Raw genomic sequence first — 13,344 nt, 5'->3', positions numbered from 1 at the left:
GACAAAAATGAGCGAACAAGTATGCATCTTGTTTGTCTAGAGAAGAGAAACAAAACCCCTCGATCAATCTTCTCAAAATCAGTTTGAACCACTTTAATATTTTGGGAAACTAAGAACGAAAATCTTGTGGATCTATTGACAATGTTGGGGTGCGGTGCACAACTTTGTGCAGGGTGGCGGTGGTCATGCGGCACAAATCTGATGTGGTGGTGAGGCCCAGCGCACGACTCTGTGTTGGATGGGTGTGCTCGTGCAATGTGAATCTGATGTAGTGAAGGGGGTGCTGTGCACAATTGCAATGGTGGTTAGGGTGCACACATCTGTGGTGCTGGTGCTGGAAACGATACCCCACGAATCGAAGACAATGGTGATCACACGGGTGACAACAACAATTGCTGGTGGTGGCTTGGGTGGTGATGGATGATTGTACCACTTTGTTTGGTTGCAAAAATGGGTGGGGATAATTTTTAAAATTAAAGAAAAACATAATCACATTAAAAATGAGAGAATGACAATTAAGCAAACGTAACATGATATGAAAATAATGATATAACATTTCATTTGTCATATTATTATTTAATGGTCTTTGACTAATAATGACAAGTATCAAATGTAAAAATTTAAAAAAAAAATAAAGTAACAAAATAAAAAAATAATCAATAATAATCTAAAAAATAATAAGAAAAATATATTTAAACTTGTATTATTTCCCTTTATAAGTTATAGATGACATTGGAGTAGAAGGTAAGAATTTGACATATTTTGCTGATAACAAAAGCAGCGAAGATAAGAAGGAAAAAAAAAAAAACGTGACCTTTATCTGCCTTTTGTATCTAATGTCAACATTTTCTGAACACCAAACAACAAGAACAACTTGTTGCTTTTCACTCATCGATCAGCAGTAAAAATATTGCGGAACATTTAGCAATCCTAAAAGAGACTAGTAAACGAGTCCAACTTTGCTTCTTTCTGAGCGCTTTATCAAAATTGTCTAAACTCGTTCAACTATAGCATCATTTTTTGGTTCAACTTTGTCGAGCTAGCCACAATCATTTGGTTTCATGTTATCGAAATCCGAAGGCACGTGAACGAACAAATATGACAGTATATCTCAGCTGGAAGAAAGCCATCAAATGAACAGCTTATCATCACCAGCCTTTTATCTTTTGAACTCTCTTTTTTCTTTTTTTTTAAATTAGAACTTAATCTAACCTTTGGGACAGTTCATAATGATTCACCAGCTCAGTCCCACTCAAACCCACTTTCCCTTTAATTTAAGAACGTTTTTTTATTTTTTCAGATTTAATTTAAGAACATTAAAAGTTAAAACATACTCTTCTATAGCTGCAGGATTTTATCTTTTAAGTGACAGGTATCGGAATATCCTTAAAAAATTGCATGTGAAATGGTTTAGAAACTAAAATAGTATTTTCTTATAAGAAATTATGCAGCTTAACAAAATTTAAAAATAAAGATTTATACAAAACAAACAATAAGTGGATATATGATAATATGATTAATAGATAATTTTATCCCTTAAACCTATAGTTTAAACTTAGGAGAAAATTTTAATCCTGATTCTTATATATAAAAAAATATTTGTTCTTAAATAAATTTTAGCCTCTCCAAAGATTAATTCTTAGTTCTCAATCAAGTGATACTTGAATTCATCCAAAAAAGACAATAAATGGATATAAATTTTTTTAAAAAAATATATAATAATTTAGTATCTAATCAAACTAACTTAATCTCAATTAGATTAGTTTGATTCGTATTCGTTAAAATAATTTTAAAACCTAATTCAAACTAACTCAAATTAAATATGATTTATTTCTGCATAAAAGTATAATTTATTTGAATTTAATTTTACTCTAAACTTAAACCAACCCAATTCATGGACACAGGACACGTCAATGAGATAGTGGCACCACCCATGATAGGGCACTATCTATGATTTTATCCAGCTCCTACGTTAATAAAATTTTCATCTAAAGATAATAATGAGGGCCTATTTGTTTTAGATTTTTTTTTTCGAGGACTATTTGTTGTAGAATTTGATTGAATTGATTTTGATGAAATTAATTGTTCAAAAATAAACTAATCGTCAATTTAGTGTTGTCTTATTGATTGGAACCGAACGGAGTAATATTTGACAATGTTCTCGTAAAAAAAAAAGAAGTCAAAGTAATAATAGATCCAAATCCGCGATAATCTTAGCAGGATTTTTCCCAGACGAATCCGATAGAAAATAGACTTTTTCTTCTTAGTAATGATAGACCCTAAAGTTAACTTATTCCCGTCACGTCACCTTTGCAAAACATAACGTTGACTATTCAATAACCCACTGCAGGAAGAAGATCTACCATGCATAATTAGGATTTGAAACTGTTAAGTCCGTGATTGAATTAATTTATGTTTGAAAATGAATATTTTAAAAAAACAAGGATTTAATTAATTTATCTAAAATTAATCAATATTAAATTAAAAGTGCACTACACATGCTGGTTATCTCTTTGCAATAACATGCTGTTAATCTGACTCCAACTGGCATTACGCTTGCGATTAGCACTTTATAAGTTTGTCATCAGAGTCATTTGTAGTACTAACTAATAAGAACCCTTTTAGACCTTTGGAAATGGAACGTAAAAAGATACTGAACTCCCCACTACATCTATTAGGGTTTAGGGTTGAATTAAATTTCAACGGATGTTGTTTTTTTTTTTTTTTGGTTGGTCCTAAATCAGCAACATTGAAAAGTTTTAAAACTAGCACTTACATTTTGTAGCCACTAAAAGAAAGTCTAGCTACCACTAGCACGTTCGGTTTCTTCTTCAATTCTTCTTTCCTAGTTTTTGAATTTTTGTTTAATTGTCTTAGAACCGTATTCTTAACGCTTTTGTCACGATAATGATAGGTCAAGAGTTATTTCTATGAAAAATGAACTTCAAGAATATTATTCATGTCTGCTTAAATGTACGCAAGTTAGTGGAAAAAACTGTTTCTTGATCAAGAAAAACAAATATATATCTTTTTTTGACATTTTTTTGTCCACAAAAGAAAAAAAAAAAAGCCCAGCCGAAAAATGTTCAATTCCGAACTCAACAAAACAAGAACTACCGTCAAAATGCTATGATTTTTGCATTAAATGTGTCATATAGGTAAATTTATGCCATAGCCTGTGTAGAGGTTTACATGTCATATTCAGCTATAGAGCTAAATAAAGATTGTCCTAACTCATAGTCTTTCAATATCTTACTGTAAATTTATAATCCTTAATAAAAAAATATTCTTTAAATTGATGAACTATTAATTAATAAATAAAGAGGGATTCAATTACATTAATATAAATTTAACAATTATTATATTATTCTATAACTCTCAACTGAATCTTGGATTGAAAAATTGATTTCACATAAATCACCCATACAAAATTATATAATAATCTAAAATCATTTATTACTTCATTCGTATAAATTAAAATTGATATAATATAAATATTTTAAAATATCATTTTGAAAAAAATTTAAAATATACAATCTTAATAGTATACAAATATAATTTAACAATTAAATCAATAAAAATCATATTTTATATCAAATTATAAAAAATAATATAATAATTATTAAAATTATATCGATATAATTTAATCTTTTATATATATATATATATATATACTCAGTTACTTGTATTTTTTCAAATTAATCTCTTCTATATTTGTATTTTTGACTTATTAAAACGTCATATTGAATGCATTGATCCATTTAAATTAGCACATACTTTTACTCACATATATTAAAAAAAATGTTGTATACTGACTATTTCGTGTTAAATTAATTAGCTTCCGATGGTATAAGTTTTGTTTAACGAAAATTAAACTGTAAATATAGAAAAACCCTCTATATAATATTGAGATTATTTTTTTTTAATTTAGAAAGATATTAATTAATTAAGAAGAAAGTTAAATTACACCAATATAACTTTTGATCATTATATAAAATATGATTTCTTTATATATATATATATATATATATATATTATCAAATTACGGAGAGTATGGACATGTCATTTTTAACGGAAAAAAAAAGGTACCTGTTGATTAATCCAGAGGAGTTTTTGATTGGTAGGTTGAACACACAAAGAGCTTAGGAATACGAAGGTGTATAGGAAAGGAAGAATTTGATCCACTGATGAATTATCTAGTTTTTCAACCCTGTGCAGCCCCATGTTCAGATATGTGCACGTGCCTCTAATTTTGGATGATATTGCAATGCAGAGAGAGAAGGTGAAACAAGTGAAGTGCCTTCTATGGATCTACTCATTATTCAAGACAGCAGTGCAGTCTAGTCTGTATGTGAGAGAGTGTTCTGCTAGCCGGACCATTTTGCTGTACTGCTCTGTAAACCATATTACTATAATAACCATATCCCTGCAAGCAGCTTTTGGCCACCCACTAACTCACTAACATAAACAGTTAAATACGCCTTTAAAATATAATATATATCTTGGATTCTTAGAAAAAGATAACTTTTATGAACTTTTTTTATATTAATAGTAAATATAATTATTAAATCTTACTTGATAAGGAAATTACATTTATATTTCTTATTTTATATATTGTTTTTACATTTTAACATTCTCTTAAAAATATATATATCCCCAAAATTTAAGTTTAATTATAATTAATCTTAAGATAGATGGCTTTAGTTATATAGCCCCAAATTATGATTCAATAGCTAACACTATTTTTATTTTTTTAGTATTAAAAAGAAATTCAAAATTTGCATTATATTCTATCCTTCTTTCTTTATTTGTAGGTGTTTGAGTTGTTATTAGGCTAATCTTGGCTCACATGAGTAAATAAAACATGTGGACTCAATATCATTTTTTCCGACTACAGTCTAATCTCTTATCTGTCTTATGGCTTTAGAATCTTCCTATCAAGGTATTATCAAATTTTGTATAGATGCATAGCATTGAATCACCTACAATTTTTTTTAAAAAAATTATAAGATTGATTTGATAATAAAAGAAGAAAAAAGAGATTAGAGAATGAAAAGTTGTAAGTTCAATTTTTCTCACTAATAAAAAAAACTAATAATTAATATTTATCAATAAAAAAAAACTTATATTTTTTATCCGTCCAATCAGGTCAAAAGTTCCTCAAACTGGTCCACCTATGACCACACACAACTTCATTGGTGCAAGATCCCCTACTCTAGCAATTAGGATAACCTGACCATGGATCCAAATCCAGGATGCATTCTTCCATAATTTCCACCCCAATCTATTCAGGCTAGTCATGTGATTTTGGACAAAACGAAGCTTCTTAAGCTCTTCAATGAAAAAAAGCTTAGCTCATCCACACCCAAAGTTTATAATTCGGCATTTAGACTGTTGAAAGTTAAGAATAGGAATATCACAATATTAATCTATTTTCAACATGGAGAAATAGGGAATGGGAGGTGCATTTTCAACATGAACATCCTTTGGGTGTAGTTTTTATCTTATGCATGATGTTACGGGTTCAGCTGTGACATGTAACATCTCTGAGTAGTTCTGGGCTTGGCTCTCCTTTAAATATTTTTTTTTTTACTCATACTTACACCACTTTTTTAGTATTACATGAATATAACAAGAATTTTCCCAAACTTTAGCAACAGGAATTAACTCAACTATTATAAGCAATATTCAACAACTAGATTTATATATTAAGTTTGAACCCAAAAAAAAAAAAAGCAGCAACCATGAAAACTTAAAACAATGACCATAGGCTACAAGTGTCCCTCGAAAATTAATGGGTGAGTGGTATGAATTAGGTCACAATGGATAATATGAAAGGGTGGGGGCGGTGCCACCGTCGTGTGTAGTGGATGAAGTTGTAATCGCTTCATCTTGGCATGGGTGGAGAGTTGTATCACTTTCATATAGTAGTTTGATTTAAGAAAATATTTTGGATTTTTTTATTTGATTTCTTGTATTTTTTTAACTGATAAAAAAGTACTATTTTTTTTAAAAAAAAAGTTATTTTCTCAAATTAAATAATTCACTTCTTAGCTCGGGTCACATGTTAAGGACGATGAGAGCTGCAATATTGAAAATACGAACACAATAATGATGGATTAGGTTTTTATCGTCTTTATAATTGAGAGTTAGGACACGAATAGGAATTGGAAGAAATATCCCATAAAACAAAACACAAACTAGTAAGTGTATAAAGAAAAAAATGAAGAAAATTGGATCGTGTGAGTAGATTAGGTGACTCGAATTAAAAATTTATTAAATTACTCAACCCAATACCTAAACCACTAATGTGAAGAAAAAAAAAACATTAATCAAAAGTCAAATTCATGTAGATTTCATTAGAAAGAAACTTTATCACGGAGTAACCTGATTATTGGAATCAAAAGTTGGTTTTTTTTTATCAAATCGGTGTAATTTTTTTTACTCATTTTTTATATGAAAATTGATTTTAAATTATTATCGAAAATGAGATAAATTATAAGAGGTATTATTATTTTTAAATTAGAAATCGTAACATCTATTACAACTTATCTCATTTTTTATAATAATTCAAAATCGACCTTTTTTCATGTGAAAAATTTACATCCATTTAATAAAAAAACCAACTTTTGCTCTGTTCTCAAAATTCAAGAATAACCCCTAAATCAGTGACAATTTTACCTAAATTAATAAAACGAATATTTTAATAATAAAGGCTTTGACAATTGTCATTCTGTGGCACTGTCATGTTTGATTACTTAGTATCTTTGGTTTGCAATTTGTAAGTAAATGTGATTTTTTTTTCTGAAGAATATAAAAATGTAATTATATCATATGTTACAAATTTGAATTCAAGATTACTTATTAAATATAATCATTTTGTATCAATTGAACCATACAAATAATAATAAATGTGAAAAATTAAAATTAAAAAGATAAAAATTATATATAAATAAAAATATAATTAAACTAATATTAAAAAGAGAACAATCTTAATTTAAAATCATCTTTCATTTATAATATTTTGAGGGCTTATATGACTTTTTGTTTCCTATAAAACAAAAAAGTTTTTTTTTTCTTGTAAATGTTTTAATTTTTAAAGTTTTTTGGTGTAACAACACAATAGTTATCAATGTCGTTTTTAAGTTATCATCAATTAACTTATTAATTGATAATATTGACTAAAAATTAGAAAAAAAAACTTTAATAAACTAGAGTAAAAAAAATACCTATTTTATAAGGATAAGAAGTTATTCAAGCATTTTACAGTGTGGTGCATGTTTTTTATTGTTAGAAATATTATCACACACGATTCAATTCAAATCCTAATATGTTAATAAAAATATGTTTACTTCAAACATTATTTTACATCTGATTGGCTGATTCTCAAATATGTTGGTAACGGTAGAAGTTCGTCCCTTGAATACATGGTAGTTTCAGATAAGAAGGGTCCAAGTGAAACTCTTGGGGTTTCTGTCAGGTCAATACCAAGGACCCACTAAAAGCAAGAAAAAGCACAACAGCATCACTGCACAAAACATGAACACTGCTGTGTCTTCAATGATTAACTTGATTGTCTCTCACGTACATCCACATACACCTACACTCTTTTGCCTTTTACCCTCAATTTGATGCCTAATTTTGGCTTCGATGCAGCATACCAAAAAGCTACAGGTTCAAACCAAATATTTTTGCAAGTTAAGATGAAGAAAAAAAACTGCTTCTAAAGTCGACAAACGTTTTTCTTGACTTTTCCTATACATGTTATTTATTACTAAGTGGGAAAAGTATATTTTTATTAAAAAATTAAATATTCATAATTACTGTATACGTTTTAAATTTGGTTCTTTTAATGTGAATGAATAAATAAAATACTAATTAGAGTATATTTATTTTAATTTAAAGATAATTATAATTATAAATATTTTAATTTAAGTCAACAATATATAGGCTCTTACTTTTGTATTTTATTTACTTTTTTACTCCAAAAGAAATAATTTAGTGTGTTTTACATTTCTTCTATTTAGTCCTCTATAATAATTAAAATATTCAACTTAGAGAGTGAACTCAATCACTCTAACAATTAAACACTCTCGAAACTTTCTCTTCTCCTTTTAGGAAATACATTGCACATGCTACTCCTTCAATTAATACAAAAACAAAAGTTATCTCAAACTAATGTCGGTCTATCTTTAATTATTAATATTTAAAAAATAATTCGTACCATAAATTAAATTATTTATTATATTTCTAAAATATAATTTATATATTTAAAACTATTTAATTATTATAAATTCTAATTATATAAAAATGATATTTATCAGGTATAACAGACACTGCAATACTTATACACTAACATTACTTTATTTAAGTATTGTGGATGCAAAATAATATAATTAAAAGACTCATCAAAAGTAACTAGTTAAATTTTTCAACAAATATTACTATTAAAAAAATCAATAAAATATAATTAAAATGAAAGAATCATCAAAACTAATTAGTCAAATCTTCTGATAAATATTATTAACAACAAATATAATAGATATTTTACATTTACAACATAAAAAAAATTAAAATGCGTTACTCACCTAAAACAATCAAAACAACATTGAAAGTACACAATGTATGTAGTTGAAGTCCACACAAAATTTCGGCATAATATAATAAGAAAAATTGACATATTTAAAGAAAAAATATTGCTTAAGATATCTTTTATATATAATATGTATCTTTTATTGAAGACAGTTCTTTTCGAGTCATTATTATAGATAATAAAATTATCCCTTTAAATATTTAACATAATTATATATTTAAAACTTGAAGTCAATCTTACTTAAAATATTGGTTATTAATAAATTAATAAATAAAACATATTAAAAAGTTATAATTAAAAATATTACCAATACTTTTTAATATCTTTCAAATTAACGTTTAGCTTTAGCTTTATGTTAAGGGAAAATATTTTCCTAGAGTGATTTTTATGAGTGAGAAAGAGAAAATTCGTTGTTGGGTTTATGTATCTTTAGGCCTCTTGCCTTGTATGCTTCCAAACATTGTCCTGCTGCACCTCTTTATATAAACAAAAAATCTCTATATACTCAGAAATTAGTGGTGTTATTACTACTAACTAAAAATTATTTAATATTTTATTTTTCTTACAAAATTGTTAATGATTTAATCTTGTAAATAATGTTATGGGTCAACTTATAATGACAGTCCCAATATTATACCAATAATGAGTATCAGGATTCAGTAAGAAAAAAAAGTTGTATATACATCAATTTTAAAAAAAATATATAATTACAAACATTAGGTCCTGGTAACAAACTTTTGAATTGGCATAGTGAAGAATTATTCTGGGTGTGTAAGGAATAATGAGATCAGATTGGCAACGGGCTTCCACAGTCAATCCATGTGAATATCTATATATTCTTACCTTAGTGCCCCATTTGCACCGTGGTTATCGAGAGGATTCAATTAGCTGCAAAAAACATTGGTTTGTGGATGCTGTAACTAAATAAATTTAATTAAACTGGATGGAGCACGTAATACAGTGTGATCAGTATTTTTTTAAATAAATAAATTCATTACCCCTGACACAGGAATTTGGGGTTATAGTGTGACGGTGATGATGTATGGTGCCCCACCCACACCCTTATCACAAAAAGCCTATGTAAACCCACTGTTTTTTGTTGATGCTGGGTCCATCCCTCAAAATGCCAACTGCAGTGTGCACCCCACCACGCAAACATTCATGATTAGGGACAGTGTCAAATATTATAAGGGTCGAAAAGGAACACAAAGCATTCTTTAATGGACATGATGTTACTGTGCGTGCCAGAACTAAATGATAAAGAATGGCAAAAGATTGATTGTCAAGAAAAATTTAAGACTCCGGAGGAAAAAAGAGTGAGATAGGCGCTTTTTTTTTGTTCACCCCATTCTCTTTGTTTTTTCATTTTTGCTTCTGAAAATTTATTTCTGTTTGCAACATATAAACACATATAAACATCTCACATGGAGGAAGCCCACCACCATAACCACATCCCCCCGATACATGATCTCATATAGTTCCCAAGATCATAAATATTATAAAAATCTATAAAATTACTCCCCTATGGTGACCTGAAGCTCTAGTTTAACTTAGGGAGAAAAAAAAAAGAGACAAAGAAAAATTGAAGAAAACCAAACTAAAATTAAAAACTCATTTCCATTGTATAATATTGCATCATCAGATTAGAAAAGGCTTGCAACCACCATCACCACCCATTACTCTTCACATAACACTGCAGCTGGAAGTATTCTCATCACTGAAATAGTTGGAATATGGTTCATGAGGAGGAGGAGGGTAGCTATAAGGAGGAGGGTACATGTAATTGACAGCCATAGGAGGCCTAGCATACATCATTGGCTGGAATCTATCATTCCCCATTGCCCTTTGCTGGTTCATCATTGCAGCCATGTATTGTTGTTGTTGGTAAGAGTTGCCGCCAGGCATCATATCTGGACCACCACCACCACCTTGGAAGTATCCACCGCCGGCGGCACCACCGTTCATCGCGGCAGCAGCTGGTAGGCCTTGAACTGCTGGGATGTTGCCCATTTGGGTCATGGGCATGTTGCCCATAGGGATGCTCATGTTATTCATGGGGCCCATATTAGCCCCAACCATACTAGGATTATGACCACCCATGTTTGGGAACATGTTCATAGCTTGAACACCTTCACCCATTCCATTATTACCCTTTTTACCTCCATTCCCATTGTTATTTGGAATTCCACCACCACCATTATTTTTGCTGTTTCCATTCTTACCCTCTGGCATCCCACCTCCATTTTTGCCACCGTTGTTTTTGTTACCTCCACCCTGATTCTGATTATTTCCGCCGCCACCTTTCTTTCCTCCATTTCCATTTTTACCCTCATTTCCACCACCCATGTTATGCACTTGAACAGGCACAGGTCCTCCACCACCACCACCTCCTCCTTTCTTCCCATTACCACCACCACCATTGCCACCTTTCTGAGCATTCATCATACTATTCAACATCATCGAAGCCCCATTACCCATAGGGACATTACCCACAGGAGGCTTACCACCCATAGGGGGCTTCATCATCATCATCTTATTCAGAGGATGCTGAGGATCATCCATTTCATCGTCATCGAACTCGTCGTCGAACTCATCATCAAACTCGTCTAATTCATCATCAGACAAATCATCCTCCTCAGGCAAACTGAATTTAACCGCTTTCGGGTTCGGGTTCGGGTTCGGGTTGGGCAGTTTCATGTCCTTGAATTGAGGCAGCTTCAGATCTTGGAACCCTTTCATATGCTGAAGCTGTTGCAGATGCTGCTGAAGCTGCTGTTGGGGGTTCTGCCCTTGTTGATTATTACCCTTTGGCTGGTTATTCCCACCACCACCCTTTTGACCCTTGTTGTTTCCCCCACCTTTGCCATTATTGTCAATCTGCATGTTCTTAAACTGGTTCGCCATGTTGTTCTGGATGTTGTTGTTTCCTTTGGGGGCACCCCAGAGTTCAGCATGTTTCCCTGATTTCGCAAGCTTCTTGATGAGAACGTTGGGGTCCACATTCCCTGAAACCGTCACCTTCCCTTGTTCTGCATCTATCTCGGTGGTAAACACCCCTGTGAAAATGAAAAAATGGACTCAAATAAATAACCAAACACACTATTTATCTCAAAGATATGGCTATAGAGATATGAGATTTTGTTTTTTTCTTCAAGGAACAAAAAAAATAATAATAAAGCTTTCAAGAGTGAAATGAGATATAACATGAGATTTTTCTGATAGATGCTTAACATACCATCAATCTTCTGCAAGATTTTCTTAACTTTGTTCTTGCACCCGTCACAGTGTATGTTCACTTTGAGAACACATTTCTGCATGTACAAGCAATCCCAAGAGGCAACACAGAATAAAGAGAAATTTCGTTGTAAATAAGAGGAATTATTGAAATGGGGGGATAAAAGTAAAACAAAACATGAAACTTTATCAGAAATGACACACACGCAAGACAAAAAAAAAAAAAAAAAGGAAAACCAAACTCAGGAGCAAGTAAAAGCATGAAAATGAGAAAAAGATGGGAGTTTTAGGAAAGAGATGAAAGAGCATACCTGTATCTTCAAAAACTCTTCTTTACTCATGGTCTTACAACGCAATGGACCAAAAGATTGAAACAAAAACGGGAATGCAGAAAGGGGTGGTAGTAGATCTGAGCAACTGGGACAGGGAAAAAAAACAGAGAATAGGCTAGAGAGGGTCTTTCAATCTTTGGCTTATCGTGTAGAGCTTTTGGAAGCAAACACAGAGAGCCAATGACAGAAAAGATAAGTGTCTCAGTCTCTGAGTGAGCAGAGAAAGCGAGTCTGAAGAACGAGGCTCAGACTCGGAGAGAGAGAAAGAGAGAGGTTCAAAAATGGAGGGTAGTCATTAAAACCTCTGAATCCTGTTTTTCAGGGTGAATGAGAGAGAGAAAGTGGGTGAGGCACAAGCGAAAGGAAAAAGAAGCTCTAGCTGAGAGAGAATAATGGAGGAAAAAAAATACTAGTATTTTAAAGAGTGTAATAAAAGAATTTTGTATTTTTTTTATTGTATTTATTACAAGTATATTTTAGCAGTCATAGATGGTGTTCGGTAATTTCTAGTTTCTATGCTGTTGTAAGTTGTACTGTAAATTGTAACTCCCAACAATTTTAACCGTGGCCATGTGGAGCGTTTTGCTTGGCTAAGATTCTACTTTTAACTCTCTTCTCTTTGGCTTGGCTTAAAGAAATGTGAGATTCGATCACACACATTGTCAAGTACTACTGTGTACTAGAGAGTAGAGACATCAGTGATGTTATTGTTTAATTAAAATTAATGTTTTATTTTTAATAACATTCACAATAACAATAAATGTTAATTATTCAAATGAGGAAAAGTATGAAAAATTAAAATTATAATTAGAGAAAAATAAGAAGAGAAAATTTCAAATTTTTAAGCTCAACTTTTATCTCTTTAATTGAATAAGAAAAATGTTTAAATATTTTATCTCTATCCAAACATAAAGTAAAAATAAATGCAAATTTTAATTAAGAAATAATACGCCAAGTATTTGTAATGCAGAAACTAAGTTTTTCCAAAATCTTATTATTTTATTGAAAACATCTTTATTTTATTTATTTAGGTTAGAAAAATAAAATATTAATGTTTTTATATTATTATTTTTAAAAACTAATTTACTCATAATATTTATATATCAAATAAAGTGAAAAATTCTAATCTTACATACAATAATAGTAATTCTTAAGAGAGTCTTATTAAAACGTAACGTAAGGGTA

At 30.3% G+C, this 13,344-nt stretch overlaps 1 protein-coding gene across 1 annotated transcript; it reads right to left on the bottom strand.

Annotated features, from left to right (window-relative positions):
* Nucleotides 1–9,885: 9,885 nt before the first annotated feature.
* On the bottom strand, nucleotides 9,886–12,557 carry LOC114388214 (heavy metal-associated isoprenylated plant protein 33-like). The gene is made up of 3 exons (XM_028348579.1): nucleotides 12,139–12,557; nucleotides 11,829–11,904; nucleotides 9,886–11,649 (listed from the first exon to the last, which is right to left on the bottom strand). Exons 1-3 carry the CDS (start codon nucleotides 12,166–12,168, stop codon nucleotides 10,277–10,279), a joined length of 1,479 nt encoding a protein of 492 aa, XP_028204380.1. The 5' UTR covers nucleotides 12,169–12,557; the 3' UTR covers nucleotides 9,886–10,276.
* Nucleotides 12,558–13,344: the final 787 nt, after the last annotated feature.

Source organism: Glycine soja, chromosome 15, assembly GCF_004193775.1.
Source record: "Glycine soja cultivar W05 chromosome 15, ASM419377v2, whole genome shotgun sequence".
In the NCBI taxonomy this organism is placed as follows: Eukaryota; Viridiplantae; Streptophyta; class Magnoliopsida; order Fabales; family Fabaceae; genus Glycine; species Glycine soja.
The sequence above is the reverse complement of the archived record's forward strand: the minus strand, read 5'-3'. Positions and strand labels throughout refer to the sequence as shown.